Genomic DNA, 22,328 nt, shown 5'->3' with positions numbered 1-22,328 from the left:
TTAAATCTCACTAGCGGAGATCTAAGAGGGTATTTATTTAGCCCTTTCTTCCCATTTATGTACAAATTTTAATATGTTGATAACTTCCAAAGAGACTGTATTTTTAATAATATGCCCTGTGATTCTGTACATATGTAGTTTTGCCATTAAAAACACAAGGAATTCCATAAATAGCTGCAACCTTGTTTATAAAAAAATTCTTTGAACATATATCCCACTGAAATTCACTCAGAATAATCTGAATTTTCAAGTTAATAATGTACATCATTCCACAATATGTGACCCTGTTCAAAGCTGCTGCAGTCCTTTTGATAAATTATGTTCCTACAATGCTTAATGTTATTGACACAACTCAGTGAAATGTTGGGCATTTTAGAGGGTAGGTTTTTAAATTGGGGATCTGGATTAAGTCAAGTCTGGGTGAAAAGAATAAGTTCCCTTCCCTAAGAGTCATTGATGAATGAGATGAGTAGTATTATCAATAGCAATACTAATTATTTCAGATTTTTTAAAAACAATTAATTGGTATTATATCTCCAGTTGACACAGAGTACCTGAGCTTGTATCTCCTCTCAGCAAATAAGTGTGGTATTGCTGGGCATTGGTGCTGTAGCAGTGTGGCCATTTCATTTTGATATCCAAGCCTATAAATTCCTTGTTTTGCAACACAACTACAATGCCATCATCCTTCTAAATTGACATCATCTTAATAATTAATATATATTTTGTCATGACTAAGCATTTCAAGAGAAGAATGAAGACAATTTGAAGAGACTGAAAGAACTAATTAGGAATTGGTAAAAGGATACCTACCTCCCACATGTAAAGAAGAAATAATTTACTTAAAATAAATTTATTTTATTTACATTTCTTGGAACAACATTTGAGCTGGCACAGAAATTAACAAAAGAGATGCCTCTTCAAAGCAAATTGTCTATTAGGTAGCAGAGTGGAGATTTGATAGAGGTGGATGGACAATGGCTGGTTTAATCACATTAAACAAACAAAATTTCCCCATTAATAGATGGTCCAAGGATTGGGAGCAGAGAATATGGACAAAAGGTACAAGGGGGATAATGAGCAAATGCTTCTTTTGTGAAGAGGAGATTATGATCTGGAAAGTCATGTTTATAGTGGCAGAGGAAGGAGAATGCATCATGGCTTTAAAAATGAGTTAGGTTCTTGATTTAGGATAGTATACAGGGCAATGAGGAAACATTAGGGGAACATATTGCTGTATTAGGGATGATTTTGTAGAATTACACCCGTTCACATGTATTCATCCAACTGTGAGAACCATACCAAGGTAAGCTCTTATAACTGAGAGATGTTGACATTTATAAAATGCATACAAGCTGGTTGCTTCAAATAAAACGACAGGACCTCTCTTGGACAACAGCCTGAATCTCTGAGACACCCCTAAATTTGTTAAAATCTCTGGTTAGATTGGAAGATCAATCAAAGTCTAACCCTGATCTGACCAAGGAGATGTTTACGCTAATGATCCAAGTCTAACCAAGTCCAGCTCCTGGCCTTCATATGTGGCTTAGCTACTAAACCTGGTGGAACTGTGTCTACTGGCAGGAGAAGAGCCAAAGACAGGATACTGTTGCCTTAAACCTGTTGCTCTGGGCAGATGGGGGCTTTATCAGTTGAGGTTGGCAGCCCATCTAGAAGGAAAACTCAGCTCTCAAATCGCCACTGCCTTGTGACTATATCCACTGATGGAGAAGGCTTTGCGAGTAAACCCAAAGGAAAAATCCGGACCTGGTGTTCCCATGACTGTTGTACGATGCTACTGCTGCTAACCTGTATCGGTCTCTACCATTCCTTTGAATTCATCACCTGAGTGAAGGGCAGAACCTCCCACATGGGCAACAGTTTGATCTTCATATCATAGTGCCCTTGCTTGCGTATCAGCTTATGGCATTGCATCAACAACGTAGACAGCTAGGACACAATATCTGTGGTCGTTCCTGGCCAATGGAGGGTCTTAACTTAACTTAAAACGGGTCAGTGCAATAATGAACCAACTTGCACAACTCTAACTTCCTCAGTATAGCAATATTGTGACTAAGTGGCACTGCAATGAACCTTTCTTTTATCATTGTAATTCTTCCTTGTAAAAATTTGGTGTAATTTATGCTTTTCTTTTGAATGTTATCTTAGTAATTCTATATGCCTGTGATGCTGCTACAAGTAAGTTTTTCATTGCACCTCTGTATATACCAAAGGTACGTGTGCATATGACTTTGACTTTGTATAATGCAGAAATTACTTACATTAAGTTCTATTACTGATACTTTCTTGTGACAGTCTAGTAGTCAACATGTGAATATAGTTTACTTCTGTACACTGCCACACATTTTCCTTCATTTGTTGACAGTGCTCCTCAACTCAATAATGACTTGCTAGTAGTCAACGTGAACATGAGGAATTCTGCAGATGCCTGAAATTCAAGCAATAGCATCCCTCCCCCCTCCTGTCTTCTACTATCATTTTGGATGTCCCCCTCCCCCTCCCCCTCCCCCTTTCAAATCTCTTACTAGCTCTTCCTTCAGTTAGTCCTGACGAAGGGTCTCGGCCAGAGCAACCTTGAGATGCTGCCTGGCCTGCTGCGTCCACCAGCAACTTTGATGTGTGTTGTCAACATGTGAATATAGTTTACTTCCACACATTTTCCTTCATTTGTTGACAGTGTTCCTCAACTCAATAATAACTTGCTCCATTGCCAGACCATACCTCAAATTCCAGGTAGTGCTCCTTCAGCCTGTACTCATCAATTTCCTTGGCCTTGACCTTCTTGTCAGGTGGGTAAGAACGATGCTCAGTAAGCTCAGTAGATATCTGCTTCAGCTTGGCCTCATGCGACTTCATCTGATCTTCCTGTGACAGTTCAACAATAATAATTGCATTAATAATAATAAATAATTAAAATAAAGACAAGCACAAGGCATCTAGCTGCAGCCATTTTGTTTACAATGGCAATTTCAAAAACCCTGCAATGTGTCAACATTTTAAACATTGACAATGCTTATAGAATTTTTTCAATACCCCACCTTGTGCACCAAACCATACCAAGTGAAACAGACCCACTTTCATGTGTTGGGGTGTTTAAGGTCTGAGGAAGATTGCTATGTGAAAAATTAGATGGTTTCTCTTTCCAAAGATGCTGCTAATTCCGTCTGAGTTAGTTCAGTATTTTCTATTTTTGCTACAGATTCCAGCCCTCTGCTGGAGCTACAAGACCAACTCAGTCACTCTGAGCCTCTCCTTCCAGTAACATTTGATTATTCCCTTTCCCTCATGTTCTTTTCCTATTGCACCTCAAATGTATGCTTTCCTCTGTGGTAGCCCATTCTGCATTTTCACCGTTCCTTGGATATAGAGGTTACTCCTTGGTTAGCGAGTTGTGGGTATGTTCTGCTGGTGCTGGTAGCATGGCTGCCCAGCACAATCCTTGTTATTTGATTTGACCCAAACAACACATACGTTTCAATGCTTTGATGTACATGTGACAAATATGGTATGCTTTAAAGATATTTCAATTCTTTAACAATCTTATGTGACTCCAAATGTTCTAAATGATTAGGATAGAGCTACTGATATCTTAATGGAGAGAGATTTGGTTTTTGTGTAAGTGAATGTGCAGGGTTTGATAAATCCACAGTCAAACTGAGGGGGAGAGAACTGCAGGCCAACAGAAAAAGAACAAAAAATCAATCAACTGTAGGGTCCCAGTGAGTCGTGCAGCATCTGCAGGTGCAAAGAAATAGCGAAGAAGGATCTTGAGGTCCCCGAAAGTGGCTGCACTAGTTGTTAGGTTGTTAAGGAAGGTCTATGGCATGCTTGTATTTTTTAGTTTAAAAACCACTGGAAGTTATGTTGTAGCTTTATAGAACTCACGTTAGACCACGTCTGGAGTATTGTATTCAGTTCGGGTCACCTCATTATAGGAAGGCTTTCAAGAGGGTGCAGAAGAAGCTCATCAGGATGCTGTCTGGATTAGAGGTCATGAGCTATAAGGAGAGGGTGGATAAATGTGAGCTGTTTTCTCTGGAGCAGCAGAGTCTGAGTGAAGACCTGATAGAGGTTTATAGGATTATGACAGGCACAGTTAGAGTAGACAGCCAATATCTTTTTTCCCCAGGGTTGAAATGTTTAATAATAAAGGGCATACATTTAAGATGAGAGGTGTTAGGTTTGAAGGAAATGTGCAGGCCAAGGTTTTCACAGAGAGTGGTGAGGGCCTGTAATTTGCTGCCAGATTGGTGATGCTCTTAGATAGACACATGAATGCACAGAGAATGAAGAAATATGGGTATTGGTAGACAGTAGTTTAGTTAGGCATTTAATTACTAGTTTAATTAGTGCAGCACAACATTGTGAGCTGAAGGGCCTGTTTTTCAAAACATTAAAACTAATTGAATGCAAAACAAAGAGCTGGGAGATAAATGGATGTACTTCAATTTTACTTTAAGCGAGGTGTCCACTGATCACTGTGGTGTGATGACGTATGGCATTAACACACTTCTACATATAACCCACAAGGCATTGTATAAACAACAAAGAATGCTTAATTAAACAATATATTTACAACATTACTCAAATATTACTGAAATATTAAATATACAACACTCCTCCCTGCTTAGCTAGAAGTTCCAATTCAATATAGAATGTATCTCAGCTATATACACAGTATACTCTACAATACAACTCCTATACAGACATCCACAGCATAGTAAATGTTTAAATTGAGCCATTCAAGCCTACAGATCTAATCGCCGTGGAGGCTTTTGTACTCTTGTGGAATAACCTACTTCCTGACAAGGGGGAATCACTCTGTTTGGCAGGTGAGAGTTCTGGCTGTGAAACAATCTCAGGTGTTTGTAGGAGTTGACCATGAGGCTGCAGAAAGTGGTTCTGACAGCTCTGGACATCTTTCTTCCCTACGTGTTGGCATCCTGAACAGCAGATGGCAAGCTTCACTGGACAATGTGGATCATAATGTGTGAGTATAATGTCTGATGTCACCATTTCCTTTACCTCTTGGAAAGTTATCTCACACTGCTTTGTCCATTGCCTTTTCTTCCCGATCTGTAGTAATGAGTTCAAGGGTGGAGCACAGTAGCCAGGCTTTGCAGGAACCTGTTATAGTAATGGACAAATCCTAAAGATAGCCGCAACTGTGACAAGTCCTTTGGCCTTGGGGCATCCATTGCTGCTTGAATTTCCTCAGCACACTTGTGTAATACTTGGGCGACAATGGTGTGCCCACCGTAAGTAATGCTTGGTTCAAAGAACGCACACTTGTCGCATCATGCTCTGAGCTCATAATTTTATAATCTATTTAACATGGTCTAGAGATTTTGGAGGTGTTCTTTGTCATCCTTCCTAGTAACAATGATGTCATCCAGGTAACACTAAGTGCCTGGACAGCCTTGCAGTACCTGGTCCATAGCTTTCTGCCTGAGTGCAGGTGCAGACGCTACTCTAAAAATAAGCTTATTATAGCAATGAAACCTTTTGTGAGTGTATATGGTGAGAAACACTTTGTACTCTTCTTCTATCTCCATCTGTAGGTAGGCCTCAGCTAAGTCCACTTTGCTGAAGTGATTCCCACCAGAAATGTTTGCAAAGACATCCTCATTTCTGGGCAGAGGTATTGATCTACTTTCAGTACTGGGTTGATGGTGATCTTAAGATCAACACAGATCCTCACAGACCCAGGCTACTGGGACCACTAATGTTGCCCATGGTCTCCACTCAATCTTAGAAAGTATTCCTTCAGCATCCATGCAATCAAGCTCACTGGCTGCTCTATCAGAGATGGTATAAGGAACCGGATGGACTTTGCAAAACTTCGATGTGGCATTTTCATTTAACACCATTTTACACTTGATACATTTGAGTTTCCAGTGCCATCTTTGAATACTGATGTGGCATCATCTAGCACCTTACTTAATTTGCTTTCATTTGAATCCCCAATCAAGTTGTAGTTAGCCAAGCAAAGCCTACGATGCTGACCATCCTGTTTCTACCACATAAAGGCCCCGTGTGGCTTGCTTGTTGTTGTATTTCATTGTTATGAATGTCATTCCCACTGGAATTATCTTTTCTCCAGTATAGGTTCTTAGTTGGATATCTGCAGGCTTCAGTTCAGTATCTTTGAAATGCCATTCAAACTCATTTTGTGGAATGACAGAAACAACTGAGCCAGTGTCCAATTCCATTTTAATTAATTTGCCATTCACTTCTGGTGTAAGTCATATTGATAGTCTTTTGTTAGTTTTCATAGTTTTCATATTGTAAATCTCAAGGAGACCCTGTCCTGTGTCATTCTCATCATTATCAGATTTTTCATCAGCAGTATGCAGTTTGGTGTTCGTTTTGATTCTTTTTCAGTACCCTGTGCAGTCCATTTATGTTTGTCTGTCTGACATACTCTTTGTATGTGTCCTGCTTTGTTGCATTTTCTACATTTTCATCTTGAATCCTGCATTTGCCTGGTGTATGTGAACCCCTGCCACAACAAAAACATGATTTGTTTGGCCAGGCAGACCTCTGTCGAGACACTGCAATTTTGTTCACACTTACTTTCTTTCCTACTGAAAATCATTTGTGTTTCTATTTGCTGCTTCCACTGATAACGGCTAGATCAACTGCTCTTAAAATGTACATTGTGCTTCAATTAGGCGTCGATTTTGAATGCTTTCTTCCAAGATTCCACAAACTAAATGATTTCTCAGTGCGTCATTAAGCCCATCACTGAACAGAAAATGCTCAATTTCTTCAATTCAGCCATGTATGCTGAAATCGACTTCCCTTCCTTTTGACTCCATTATGAAACTGAAAGTGTTCTGCAATCAACAATGGCTTTGGTTCTAAATGTTCCTGTATTAATTTCATGATATCAACAAAGCTCATTCTGGCTGGTTTGATTGGAGCAGCTAAACATCGAAGCAAACTGTATGCTTTTAAATCCAAAATACTCAGCAAAATTGGCACTCGCTTCCATCAGCTATTCAATTTGCTTTAAAATACTGCTCAATCCGTTCAATATACAAAATCCAGTTATCTGTTGTGTAATGGAATGTGCCTATCTTTCTAATGTAGTCAGCCATTTCTGCTTTTTTTTTAATGATTATCACCCAGAACTCACTGTTTATGAACCAGTGAATTCTTCCGCTTTCTGCCATTTTTTTAAACTCGATTGTGCCTTCCCTTCCGAACAACACATGCTGCACTGCTTTTTTAATAATTCAAACATCTCATTGTGCTTCAACCAGTAGGTAGTTATCTCGGGTTTACTTTAAAAATACCTCATCACCACTGTTATACATTGTAACTCCAAAACATTAAAGTTAAATGAAAGCACACAATGAAGCTGGGAGATAAATGAGTGTACTTTGTTTGAGGTGGTGGAGAAGATGCAATCTCTATGTTTAAGAGACATTTAGACAGGCATTTACATTGATGAGGCGTATAAGGGTGCAAACCTCATGTTGGCAAAGGCGATTAAGGTAGGTGGGTTAAAAGGTCAGCCTGGATGTAGTGGTCTAAAGGACCAATTCTGTGCTACACAGCTCCATCATTCTCAGGATGGAGGTATATGGGTGTCAGGGAGGGGTAGCACCTCTGGTGGGGGAGCATGTCGCATCCTTCTCAAGGCGGTTAGTCCACCTTTGGTCCCTGCCTGGCACTCAGCTCTCACCTGTGGCTCCCCGTAGCTGTCTGCATGCGACAGCGGCCACACCCCAGGCAACGGCTTCAACAAGCCGGCTAAACCAGGTGAGGGTAGCCGATGGGTCTCAAAGCCTCGGTGAGATAGGGAGTTGTCTATCCCAGCATGTGAAGACAGACTCTGGCAGATTGAGCGGAAGAGACCATTAGAAGGTCCAACGGTCAAGAAGGCGGTCTCTGCAAGCGTAGTGGAATGTGTGGAGCACAACAAGACACAGAAGACATCCTGGTCATCCACTCCACCTAGTCCCATCTCCAGCCATCTCAACTCTTGATCCAGATCCAGATGGGAATTGGGAACAGAGAGTGAGGCTGACACTGTGCAACTCTCCCTCACTTAAATCAAAATCAAGTGCTAGTCTTGATACCATCATGACTGGCTTGTGCCGAAGTGGCATCAGCACTGGACTTCGGGGCGAGAGGTCCTGAGTTCGAATCCGGCCGGCTCCCTTGCACGCTCTCCATCCGTGCTGGGTTGAGCGTTGAGCTAGGAACTTGACCTTGTAAAAAAGTACTAATGGTGTCGAGGTCTTCATCGATGACGATGGATGAACCTTATTCTAAGGTACAAAGTAATGAAAAAAGAACAATGGAATTCGAGGCCAGAACTCTAAATGCAGAGATCTAGATTATTATTAAATCAGTTCCTTCATCTTTTAAGGGGCAGCTGGCAGTATCACGGCAGTAGGTGCAATTCGTAATGCAATGCTGGAAGAATTCTCACATTACAGCATATCAAGTCATGTTTCCATGGCAATGCCATATGCTAAAAGCTCAGAAGCAGGTAAGACGTAGCCAACAACTCAACTGGTATTGACACTTGGGTAGCAGGATAACACAAGATGCCAGCACTGCTGCCACTAATGGGAACAGACGAAGCAGTAACTGAAATTACAGAGCTGGGGTTGAGTGCCTGTGTACACTATTAGCTGTGCAGAGGAAGCAGCCATTTCACAGAGATGAAAGGAGGTGTGGGAAAGAATGACAGGTATAGAATAAAACTAAAACCTTACAAGTCAGAAATGATCAATGCCAAAAAATCCATACAGGACATACTGCAGTTATATAGGACTCAGGGAGACTACACATGCAATATTGTAATAAAAATGGAAAATATTGGGAATATTCAACAGCTGTTGGAAGTGAAATTTAATCTTTCTGGTTGGAAACCCTTCACCAGAACTGGTGAAGAACTCTGTGTCTATCTCTACAGACATTTCCTTCTCTACTGAGTGTTTCCAGCACTTCCTGGTTTCTTCTCAGATTTCTAGCATCTGCAATTTTTTGGTTTGCAGCAGCTGGAATATTGTATACAGCTTTCTTCTTTCTACCTGGCTGAGAATTTACTTGCGAGTGAGGTTCACCGAAGCAACTTCACAAGACTGAACACAAGAGATTCTGCAGATGCTGGAAATCCAGAGCAACACACACAAGACACAGGAGGAACTGAGCAGGACAGGCAGCATCCACAGAGAGGAACAAACAGCCAACGTCTCGGGCCAGAAACCTTCATGAGGACTCACAAGACTGAATTCCGGATGGGTACGTGGCTCTGAAGGGATTCAGCAAACTGGGGCTGGACACTCTAGCACTGAGACATACAAAACTCCTCCAAGGCTTGTCAAGGGTGATGGAGAGCTGATGTTTTTCTTGATGCTGTGTGTTCAGAACCAAAGGTAGCAATCTCAAAATAGGGGGCTGGTTATTCAGGACAAAGAGAAGAATACCTTTCACCAAGAGGCTGTTGAACCTTTTGATTTTTTTTAACCTAAGAGGGTTGTGAAGGCTCAGTCACTAAGTATAGCAGTAAAACAGATCCATGAATTTTTGAATGTTAAGGGAATGTTGGGTTACGGAGTTGGTGCAGAAAGGCAGCATTGAAATAATATTTCAGCCGATCTTATTGGATGACAAAGCAGCACGCAGAGCAGAATGGCCAAGAACTGTTTTTATTTCTAAAGATCAGATCTTAATGCCCATTTTGCCATGAGACTGGTGAGAAAATGGAACTTGCTACCAAGTGAAGTACTTAACATAAACAACAAATATGCACTGAAGGTGAAGCCAGATCCCTACAAGAGAGAGGAAAAGGTTGATAGGACCAGATGAATTAGAGTGGACAGCGACTCTTCTAGAGCATTGACTGTTAACTCTTGTAGAATAGTATCACTAGCAAAGTCTTGCTGGCCCAAATGGCCACTGCTGGTGGCAACCTATTTTAAAAGTATCTGTAAATAGAAACTTAGTATGATTTTTTTAAAATCTACTGTTATAGAGCTATTAAGACAGAACATAATAAGAATGTACACAAATATGTTAAAAATATTACTTGTATTGTGGAATACCACAATATTGGTCTCCTTATTTAAGAAAGAATGTTAGTGAACTGGATGGAGTTCTGGCTAAAACATGGAATGGGTGGATTGTCTAATGAACAAAGATGGGCATGTGGTTCAGAAGAGTGAACGTAGACTTAATTGAAACATGTAAGATCCTAGGGAGTTTTGACAGGCTCTTTGTGGAGAGGCAGTACCCACATCTAGAATTAAGAACAATTATTTAAAAATGAAGGTCCACCCATTTAAGACAGAGCTGAAGCAAAGTTTCTTTCACTCAGAGGGTCATGTGCCTTTGGAATTCACTTCCTCAAAGGGAAATGGAATGTTACCAAGGTAGATAGGAAGGTGAATTCAAGATTACAATCAGGTCAGCCATTATTTTATTAAATGGCAGAATAGGCTTGAAGGGCCAAATGGTCTTCACCTGCTTCTAATGCACACATCCACTAGTAAAGAGACAACAGTACCTTTCTATTTTAAGCACCTGGACAATAGTGCAATACACCTTCCATTCAGCTCTGGAGTCACTGAAGAATAATGTGCTTTGATCTACACTTCATTCAGATAATCTAAATGCACTGTATCAATCATCAAGGGTCCCCCCAGCTGATGAATTCATTAAATGACAACTCAAAACACCTTGTAAAAGGAGGCACAATACACAGCTTTTGACACTGATTTTCCATTCAAGTTGCAGAGGCACAGCTGGAGATTCACAGCCTCACAATTCCTGTGGGAATTCTTTCCCAAACATCAGGTTGATGTTAATGCCTCATTTTGTAAAGGTAGCCAGGAAAAACCATACAATATAGGTGCAGAATTAGACCATTTGGCACATAGAGTCTGCTCCACCATTTCATCATGGCTGATCCAATTTTTCTCTCAGCCTCAATCTTCTGCCTTCTCCTCATATCCCCTTCATGCCTTGAGCAATCAAGAATCTATCAACATCTTCCTTAAATATACACAAAGACTTGGTCTCCACAGCTGCCTCTGGCATAGAATTCCACAGATTCACCTCCCTCTGACTAAATAAATTCCTCCTCACCTCCGTTCTAAAAGGACACCCTCTATTCTGAGGCTGTGTCTTCTGGTCTTAAGACTCTCCCACCATTGGAAACATCCTCTCCACATCCACTCTATCAAGGCTTTTCACCATTTGATTAGTTTCAATTAGATGACCTCTCATTCTTCTGAATTCTAGTGAATACAGGTTCAGACCCATTAAACATTCTTCATATGACAAACCATTCAATCCTGGAATCATTTTCATGAATCTCCTTTGAACCTTCTCCAGTTTCAGCACATCCTTTCTAAGACAAGGGGTCTAAACCTGCTCACAATACTCCAAGTGAGGCCTCACCAGTGCTTTATAAAGATTCAGCATTACATCCTTGTTTTTTTATTATAGTCCTTTTGAGATGAATGCTAACATTTTTCAGTGGCTTTTGAAGACCCTGACCTGGAGTTACACGCTGACTTCAGTTCTTTGCGGAAATGGGACCCGCTCTTGGGGTGTCACGACTGGCCATTATCTGACATGCTAAGGACACGACCTAAAAGTTCAACTGCCTTTGGAGGCATAGGACCTCGGGGCTCTGGAGATGTGCGGATCGAAGGTCGGTGTCCCGACAGACCGGTGTGTCGTGGGACCTGGAAGATCTTTAGCTGTGTGCCCAGGGACCTGAGATCTTTGGACACTGAGCTTGGAAAAAGCGACGCAACAGACTTTTAATATCATAAACCAGCTAGTTGTTTGTTATGTCTCCCCTCTCGCTGTGAAATGGAGACATCTCTTTCTTCCTTATTAGGGAGAGAGAGAGGCTGTGGAATGTCGAATGTGAACGTGTAGTCTTTGGGGTACTACAAGTCTCTGTCTTTATGTGTTGCTTTTGCTGCACATTTGAGTCCTTGGTGGCGGGTGCTGATGCTTTTTTTTCTGCCAGTAGGGGGACAGGGAATCGTTGCTTGCTGCCGCTTACGCGAGGGAGGGAGGGGAGCTGGGGGGGGGACTTTGGGGTTCTAACATTTAACTGTCATTCATTCTTTAGGGGCACTCCTCTATTTTTGTGGATAGTCATGAAGAAAAAGTATTTCAGGATGTATATTGTATACATTTCTCTGACATTAAATGTACCTTTGAAACCTCCCTCACCACAGACTCAGTCTACAAATTTACCTTTAGGGAATCCTGCACAAGGACTCCCAAGTCCCTTGCACCTCAGCTTTTTGTAGGCTGCATAGGTATCCATATATATAGCTGCCAGAGGAGCATGGAGGGAGGAAGAACCCGGCCAGTACAGGAGGAGAAGAGCTGGTACCAGATAGAATACCCGCTTGGATTGGTACTAAATGAAATAATTTCCAACACAGAGAACAGCTACCCCACTGAGGCATCTTCAGGAAGGGAGTTTGTGCACTGAATAATGAACGTGAGCATTGTTGACCTTTGTGAGAGTTTAGTGTTGGACACACAGAAACTTGCAGCACTAGAGAAGACAATTCAACCCACACAGTCCATGATTCAACATCCCAGGTCTTTGTCTGCTACCCTGCAGGTCACACAACTTCCAAGTGTTCATGCAGGTAATCTTGTAATTGTAATGGGGTTCTCTGCCTCCAATACCCTTTCACCCCAGCCCAGTCAACTTCTCCTCATATTTCCTTTAAGGAACAATAAATAAAGCCTACAGAATGGATTTTCCAAAATAAAGAACCAGTTATAAAGTATCATGAAATAAACACTTTGCCTTCAGTACTTAATGACTAACACTATTGATGTCAGCCAAATAAATATCCTTCATGGCACAGACAATAAGTATACATAGTGGGAATTGTTAACTCCATGAAAGGGAATAATTAATAAAAGCACTCAGTAGATCAGGCAGCATCTGAGGAGACAGAAACAGAGATAACTCTTCAAGCTGATAACCTCCTTTCAGATTCCAGTAGCTTCAGTTTTCCTGCTTTAACACAGTCTTCAAATGATGCAAGAATATTTTGAACTAGAGCGTAGTTTGAGGGAATTAATGTTGAGATTACTGACCATGATTGCATTCACTTTCCTGAGGAATTTGAGAGCAAGTATGGGATGAGGTGATACCTGTGACATAGAGCTTTCATGTAGACAAAGATAAACATGGCTATTAATAACCAAAAATCTGCAGATGCTGGAAATCCAAAGCAACACACACAAAATGCTGGAGGAATTTGGCAAGTCAGGCAGCATTGATGGAAAAGTGAACAGTCAACGTTTTGGGCTGAGACCCATTTTCAGGACTGAAAATAAAGGGGAGAAGATGCCAGAATAAAAAAGGTGTGGGAAGGGGAAAGAAGTTAGCTAGAAGGTGATAGTTAAAGCCATGGGTGGGAAAGGCAAAGGGCTGGAGAAGAAGCAATATGTTAGGAGAGGAGAGTGGACCATAGAGAAAGTGGAGGAGGAGGGAATCCAGGGAAAAGTAATAGGCAGGTGAGAAGGCCAGAGTGGAGAATAAAATGGAAAGGGAGAGGGAGGGAAAAAAATTCTACTGGAAGGAAAAATCAGTATTCATGCCATCAGATTGGGGGCTACTTGGATGATATACAAGGTGCTGCTCTTCGACCCTGGCATTTGGCACAAGAGGAGGCCATAGATTGATATGTCGGAATGGGAATGAGAATGGGAATTAAAATGATTGGCCACCCGGTAGTTCTGCTTTTGGCACATGGAGCAGAGGTGCTTGCTGAAGCACTCCCTGAATTTATGAGGGGTCTCACCATTGTAAGCCAAGGAAAGAGCAAATAAGGTAGCAAAAGTGATTGGGAAGTTGGGTAATTGAGAAGCTTTTAAAATCCAACAAAAGGCAACTTAAAAAGCTAAAAGAAGGTAAAAGATGAACTATGAGGGAAAACTAGCCAATAATATAAAGCAGGATACCAAAAGATTTTTTTCGGTTATTATATAAAGAGTAAAAGAAAGGTGAGAGTTGATATTGGACCACTGGAAAATGACGTTGCTGAGGTAGTAATGGGGGAGAAAGAAATGCCAGAAGAATGTAACGGGTACTTTGCATCTGTCTCCTCTGAGGAGCAGGAGTGAGTGCCATTGCTATTACAAAGGAAAAAGTGCTAGGCAAACTCAAAGGTCTTAAGGTGGATAAGTCATCTGGACCACATGGACAACATTCCAGAGTCCTGAGAGAGGTTGCTAAAGAGAAAATGGATACTTTGGTCATGATCTTTCAAGAACCACTTGAATCTGGCATGGTCCAGCAGGACAGGAAGATTGTAAATGTCACCACTCTCTAAGAAGGGAGGAAGGCAAAAGAAAGGAAATTATAGGCCAGTTAGCCTAACCTCAGTGGCTGGAAAAGTGTTGGAGTCTATTAATGAGGTTTCGGGGTAATTAGAGACTAATGATAAAATAAGTCAAAATCAGCATGGTTTCTGTGAAGGGAAATCTTGCCTGATAAACCTATTTGAGTTCTTCAAGGAAGTAACAAGCAGAGTGGACAAAGGAGAGGCAGTGGATATCATTTACTTGAATTTCTGATGCCATTTGATAAGGTGCCACATGAGGCTGCTTAACAAGATAAAATCCTATGGGATTACAGAAGAGATACTGGCATGGATAGAGGAATGGCTGACAGGCAGGAGGAGGTGAGTGGGAATAAAGGGGACTTTTCCTGATTGGCTTCCAGTGACTAGTGGTGTTCCTCAGGAGTCAGTATTGGGACCACTACTTTTCACATTGTTTGTCCTTGATTTGGATAATGGAATTGATGGCTTTGTGGCAAATTTGTGGATGACAGGAAGATAGGTGGAGGGGTAGGTAGTGCTGAGGAAGCAATGCGATTGCAGCAGGACTTACACAAATTGGAAGAATGGGCAAAAAACTGGCATATGGAGTGCAGTGTTGGGAAATGTATGATCATGTATTTTGATAAAAAGACAAATAGTGTGGACTATTATCTAAATGGGGAGAAGGTTCAAACATCAGAGGCGTAGAGTGACTTAGGAGTCCTCGTGCAAGACTCCCAGAAGATTAATTTACAGGTTGAGTGTGGTAAAGAAGGCAATGCTGTCATTTATTTCAAGGGGAATAGAATATAAAAGCAAGGAGATAATGCTGAAGCTTTATAAGACTCTAATCAGGCTGCACTTGGAGTATTGTCAATTGCTTTGGGCCCCATATCTCAGAAGGATGTGTTGTCATTGGAGAGAGACAGAAGAGATTCACAAAGATGATTCCAGGAATGAAGGGGTTAACATATGAGGACTGCTTGGCAGTTTAGGGCCTGTACTCACTCGAATTTAGAAGAATGCAGGGAATGGGGGAGAATCTCATTGAAACCTACCAAATGTTGAAAGCACTAGATAGGGTGGATGTGGAGAGGATGTTTCCTATGGTGGGGGTATCCAGAACTCGAGGGCACTGCCTCAAAACTGACGGGCAACCTTTTAGAACAGAGGTAAGGAGGGTTTTAATTTTAGCCAGAGAGCAATGAATCTGTGGAATGCTCTGCCACAGACTGCAGTGGAGGTCAAGGCAAAAGCTGATAGTTTCCTGATCGGTCAGGGCACCAAAGGATACGGCAAGAAAGCAGGTGTATGGGGTTGAGTGGGATCTGGAATGGCAGAGGAGACTCGATGGGCTGAATGGCCTAATTCTGTTCCTATATCTTATTGTCTAACGTAGAGGAGGCCTCATTGGAAGCACCGGGCACAAAAGATGACCCCAGAAGATTCGCAGGTGAAGTGCTGCCTCACCTGGAAGGACAGTTTGGGGCCCTGAATGGAGGTGAAGGGGCAGATGTAGCACTTAGGTCACTTGCAGGGATATGAGATTAATGGGGAAGGACAAATGGACGAGGGAATCACGGAGGGAGCAATCCCTGCAGAAAGCAGAGGGGAAAGTAAAAAAAGTGTTCAGTGGTACGATCCCTTTAGAGAAAGCAGAAGATGTGGACGATGATGTGTTGAATGCAGAGACTCATGGAGTGGTAGGTAAGGACAGGAGGAATTCAATCACTGGCGAGGTGGCGGGAAGATGGGTTGAGCGCGGATGGATGGGAAACAGAGGAGGTGGGCAAGGGCAGTATCAATAGTGGAGGGAGGGAAACCCCATTCTTTGAAGAAGGATGACATCTCTGATGATCTGGAAAGGAAAGCTGCATCCTGGGAACACATGCAGCAGAAGCGAAGGGACTGAGAAAAGAGAATAGCATTTTTACAGGAGACAGGGTGGGAAGAGGTATAGTCAAGATAACTGTTGGAATCAGTAGGTTTATTAAAAATGTTGATGGTTTGAGTCAGAGAGGTTGAGAAAGGGGAGGGAGCTGTCAGAAATAGATTATTAATAGTAATGCATAAGCATTACCTAAATATTTGTAAGTCCCCCACTGGTTCAGGTTGGCTGATCACTTCCACTAATCTGTTCCATGTGTTTCAACTTCAAGGACCTTATGCTTGTAACAAATGTATCATTATAAACCCCAGAAGGTAGAAGGCTGACTAACAGCTGAGTGTTGGCAATCAAATTCAACACATTTGAACTAAAATGAATGTAAATAGTGTATGAGTGAATTTAATCAAGGATGTAAAAGGAAGATTGAGAGAAAAAAAAAGGACATCATGTAATTGAAAGAGATTAACAATCCTGGACTGACATAATTCCACTCTCAGACAATTCTCCCTTTTCCTGATTTATCCTTTATCAGTTATATGCTTGAATAACTGTCAGATCAACAGCATCTACTGCATAAAGACAGGCAAGCTCAATCCATGATTAAAAATCTGCCTGTTCTGTTCAGAAGGATGCTCTTGTGTCCCTTTAGGCTTTACATTCTGCTGTAAAGGCATTTCTCCTGTGTTTGTATATTAAAGTGCAAGATTAATGAAACAGGATGCTTTTAATAATTAAAAAGTGGCCATCAATTGTAGTAAATTATTTCTTGCATTGCCTGTTGTTACCAATTTGCTTTTGTTTAAACACTAAGAAGGCTGATGAAATTATTGGGGGGCAAGGGCCAGTGTCCATGCAGTGTTATCAGCCAATAACTCAATATCTGCTCTGTGGGGTCTGACTCTCATTATCATTGCAATCAAACAAATATTTTTCACAACAGTCTGCTGGATAAACTCAGTGGGTCGAGAAGCATCAGTGGGAGAAAAGGAATTGTCACACTTCAGGTCAAAACCCTTCATTCCTTTCCCTTCCACCATATATTGTTGCTTGACTACTCTGTTCCTCCAGCACATTGGTTGCTGCAAGTCCAGCATCTGCACTCTCCTGCATCTGAACAATTTTTGATCTGAGTTGTTTTACTGCAACAGGGTTAAAAGAGTGCCTTGTTATTGTGGGTCAGAGGGTAGTGCGTTGTTCTCTGTGCATTCAAACCCTAATCCAGAGGGCAGACTGCACAAATCTGGGCCGAGATCCCAGTGCAGTTCTGAGGATCTGCCACACAGTCAAAGGTTCCTTCTTTCGAATGAGCTGTTCAAGCAAATCCCAATCATGTTTTCACAGGGGTATAAGACGAAAAACATTATTTTGAAGTACAGCAGGTGAATTTTACCGAAGAATAAAAACAGTAAATGCTGGAACAATAGTACATCATCTTTCATCTGATTTTTCTAATATCATCAACCTGACACATTAACTTTGGTTCCCTCTCTTCAACTGTTACCCAATCTGCTCAGTATTACCAGTATTTTCTGTTTTTATTGCAGAATTCCAACATCTGTGGTTTCTTGCTTTTCAGTTTCTATGCAATGTTTTGCGCAAAAACGATCCTTCAGTCAGTGTTTCTGAAAACCTGGTCATCAGGTCATTCTCAGGCGAAGAATCACCTTTCTGTACACAATTTGGCAGCTGCACTCCTACACTGCAAACATAACATTAAAAGTACTTCATTGGCTGTTACAGGCTTTGGGACTCCATTGAGGAGGCATCAGAATTGCTATTGAAATGCAAATCCTTCATCTCAAAACAAAATTAGACTAATTCCATCCATGACCATTTTCAATGTGTAAAACATGCATAAGCAGCAATCTGGAGCATGTTGGAGGTTGGAGTCCTGTCAACTGGACGAGGCACATCCTTCATAATTCATCATGATTAACCACTGGCTGACCACAGAAACTGGATCAAAACTTTGGGAGCATTGCCATTGTTCCTGGCTCCCAATATATCATGGATGTTGCCTCTATTGCAAGCCAGCCCCCTTATGTTCCAGAAAGACAGAATCCCTCACTACAGGTTGAGGCTGACTGTCGCTCAGAATCAGAATCAGATTTAATACCAGTGGTATCTATCATGATATTTGTTAACTTTACGGCAGCAGTTAAATGAAATATACATAATAAATGAATATAGAGAAAAAAACTGAGTCACTTTAAGTATATGTACAGTATGTTTATTAAATAGTTAAATTAAAATAAGCAGTCAGTAAGTAAAATAAGTCGTTCATAGCCATCTTGATCTCTGATGGGACTGTTCATTGGGGAATCAGGGGATGGGTAGGGGTTCACAGGACACAATAATCTGGCTTCATGCTCAAGGGACGTCTCCCCCGAGAGACTCATGCATTATTACCCAAACTCACTTCCATTTTCCCTCATTTCCTCAGCTGCCATGTAGAGGTCACCTTGGAGTATTGATCTACTTCCAGGGTCAGCATGAGAGTGAACTTTACTGCTTCTCCGATAGGCAGTAGTGTCTGTGAAGTGTGTTGGCTATCCTTTAATGACTTTAAATGGGGCAGGCATTTGGGGTGTTCATGTGGAAAAGGGGCTGTGTGGTTCCACACCAAATTCTCTTAAACAAGCTTCATCTAGAGCTGGTAACAAAGTACTATATTTACATTAAACTTTAAATTACCAAACAAAACTGGGATTACCCAGACTGTGCAACTGCACAGCCAAACACCCCAGTAATCACATTGTCAAGGTTACCAATGACACAACAGTGGTGGGGCTCATCGCCAACAATGATGAGGTGGCCTACAGAGAGGAGGTGGAAGAGTGCGAGGCCTGGTGCCAGGTAAATAACCTCTTTCTCAATGTCAACAAGTCAAAGAAGATGGTTAACGACCGGAAGAATTTGCACTGCTCACACACTTCTTTACATCGGTGGCAATGCAGTGTAAACTACAAGCAGTTTCAAACTCCTGTGTGTGCACATTTTGCGTAAGCTCTCATGGTCCTAGAACGCATGCTACACAATCAAGAAAGCTCACCAATATCTCTGCTTTCTGAGGAGGTGGAAGAGAGCTGGACTATGCACATCTATATTCATAACCTTCTACAAATACACGATAGAGAGCACCCTACCATGCTGCATCATTGCATGGTACAGAAACTGCACTGTGGCAGACAGGAAGGCTATAAAATGGGTAGCCAATACTACCTAATGCATCACTGGCACTAGCCTACCCGCCATCAAGGGCATATATACAGAGAAGTACCTGGAAAAGGCCATCAATTTCATCAAGGATTCCGCCCACCCTGCTCATGAACATGTTGTCCCATTCTCATCAGGGAGGAGGTTACATAGCATCCATGCCAGGGCCACCAGACTCAAAAGCAGTTACTTTCCCCAAGCAGTAATGTAGATCATAATGGGATGTTTGTTTGGTTGAACAGCCATCTCAAAGTTAAAAAGATCATCAAGGAACACCAATGAAATATGCTCAACCTAGAAACTGATTTTTTGCCTTTCCATTGGCATTGTCTGACCTGCTAGTTTTTCCAGAATTTCCTGTTTTTATTTCAGACTTACTAATGGAAAGGTCTGGACAACTGGACTGGAAAAGGAGCAAAAACTGAAACTCAACACATAAGCACTCTGTCTGTTTGGTTTCTTTCAGACTGTACATGATGCTCAACTGACATTGGAAACCACAATAACAGAGACCATGGGAACACCTAAGGCTACACCTACCAGTGGAATATTCAGGATACAGAGACCACCGGAAGTCCAGGGGCCCCTTCCTTACTAATCTCTCTCCTCTTCACTTAGGGAAAATGCCAGGACTGTTAAGTGCTGAAAGTCCCCACCACACCATACATGGGCACAAAATCAGACTTCCAACTGCTGTCACTGTAAACTCAAGCACCATTCCCCAGTACAGTACATGAATTATGTTAACAACATTTCTGTGATCCAGTCAGGGAAAGAGGAAATGACACATGGAGGGTTGTTTATGGAAGTTCAAAGGAAAATAATTACCACTGCCAGCTCATTTGAATGAGATACTATCGACCTAATACACTCAAAGAGAATCTGATGTTGTTTGATCAAGTGTCAGTTCAACGCTCCAGCAGTTAACTTTCCATTAACCACAAAGTACAGCAGGTGGAAAGTGGGAGGATATCAGCTTCCCTGAGTGAACTAGATTAAAATTAACCCTCAAGCCTCTACCACATCATCGCTGCATTCTCAGCTGATAACTAGGTGCCTGTTTACATATTTCTAGTGAAGGCGGGGCTGGAACAGAATGTTCATAAGCAAATAAAGTGTGCTGTGTTCATCCAAATGAACAAATCCGGGAGATTTCAGATCTGCCCACACCTCTGTGGGATGTTATCTGATTTCATCAGGGCTGGTGGGTAACAATTAGCCCACCTTCTTTGAGTGTACAAAGGAAAGGTAAAAGCAATAGGGAGTTTTTGTTTCTTTTTTTAGACTTTCGTCTTTTCATTTGTTTCCATTTAAATGTGGGTGTGACCATGAGTGTTAGATAATTCTCTCTGATAAACACCGTCCCTACAGTATTATGTCATGCAGCAAATGCAACAGTGTGGCTCAGTTAAGCACTGCCCACTCGTCTGAATGAGATGCTATCTTTCATTGATTTTGCTATTTTTTCTATTCTATGAATTTATTGAGTATGCTCGCATGATAACGAATCTCAGTGTTGTGTCTGGTGACATCTATGTACTTTGATAATAAACTTACTTTGAACCTTGCTGAAGATTCTGCAGCATAGCAATGACCGCCCACCTTCCCAGCAAAGTTCTCTGTGGCAGGGTGAACCGAAGGACCTTACAATGGTGAAGCACAGCTTTTAACTGTTAAAGAAACTTTGAAACTCTCTTCCTGAAGGTCCAATCACAGCTGTTGAATGTTTTTAAGGCAGGGAGGTAACGGCTGAAAAGGTATCGGGCAGACAGGAAGACAGAGTCGAAGGTGCAAACAAATCAAATGCGAGATGACTCAAGCCGCTAGGTGCCCTTCTCCTGCTCATATGTGAGCCTTACCTGTGACATCTTGGTGGTGGTGGCTGGCAAAAGCGGACGGCTGAACCTCTTCTGGGAGCCAATAGCAGCTGGGAATGGTGGAGCAGAAAACATGGCTGCTACCAGGTTCATTCTATTTATCCAAGACTCCATTTCCTCAGGGCTTCTGTAAAACAATGAACACCCAGAAATTTACAGCAAAAATAAAGTGATAACTGTATAAATACACAACAGTGGGCTCGTGATGCGATATGGCAGGCTTTGGGTAAAAATTCTGCTACATTCCTTGCCCGCACATGTTGGTTAAATATTTGAAATGTAACTGGTGTACGTTCTTTCCCTTGCCAGCCATATCACCTTCACCTCCAAATGAGAAGGTTGAGGGCTCAGTCCCTACTCCTGAGTGTGGAGGTTAGAAGTCCAGTGCAGAGGGCAATAAATGGTGGCCCTCAGGTGACTTAAATTGAAAAATCATTGAAATAAGAGAAAATTGCAACTAGCATCAGTTCCTAAGCAAGAGAGACTACCTAAAGGAGAAAGAATATTAAAAATAAAGCTTCAGTAAAACACATTTTATGGAACATGGCAATTGTAAGAGAAAGATCAATACATGTTTTTAGGCTGGGGACTGAGGTGTGTGATCTCACCTCTTTGCCTCTGTTCAAACAGAGGGACACACCCCCCCCCACCCACCCACACCTAAACATGCTCTAACTTCAAAAAAATGATTTTGAAGATTCTTTCCTGATCCATCCCACACCCTTCCACCAATCTATAGATCATAAAGGTCACGCACTGTGCTTGAAAAAGGAAGACCCTCCAGTCGGCTGTTTTCAGCTTGAACACGTTGGGTCGCTTCTCGTACTCGGTAGCTTTGATTGCCAGTGTGTGATGTATGCTGACTGCATTTTTTAAATCGTCTTCTGACAGATTTTTTTCAGGCTTGTATTCATCCTTTGGAGGAAATGGAGAAAGTGAGGGAGTCAGTAACTTTTCTCAGATGCCAATTTAAATCTGGGGTCAGAC

At 41.7% G+C, this 22,328-nt stretch overlaps 1 protein-coding gene across 7 annotated transcripts in view; it reads right to left on the bottom strand.

The window, feature by feature from the left end:
- psd3l (pleckstrin and Sec7 domain containing 3, like) overlaps positions 1–22,328 on the bottom strand; it is a 423,076-nt gene that overhangs the window by 9,784 nt on the left and 390,964 nt on the right. For all 7 annotated transcript variants that reach the window (XM_063046770.1, XM_063046769.1, XM_063046771.1 and 4 more), the window contains 3 exons: positions 22,099–22,256; positions 21,324–21,468; positions 2,743–2,886 (listed from right to left, as the gene is read on the bottom strand). In XM_063046770.1, coding sequence (XP_062902840.1) covers positions 2,743–2,886; positions 21,324–21,468; positions 22,099–22,256 — 447 coding nt within the window. The remainder of the gene's footprint in view (positions 1–2,742; positions 2,887–21,323; positions 21,469–22,098; positions 22,257–22,328) is intronic.

Source organism: Mobula hypostoma, chromosome 4 (genome assembly GCF_963921235.1).
Source record: "Mobula hypostoma chromosome 4, sMobHyp1.1, whole genome shotgun sequence".
NCBI lineage: Eukaryota > Metazoa > Chordata > Chondrichthyes > Myliobatiformes > Myliobatidae > Mobula > Mobula hypostoma.
Note: the sequence above shows the minus strand (reverse complement) of the source record. Positions and strands in the feature narration are given on the sequence as shown.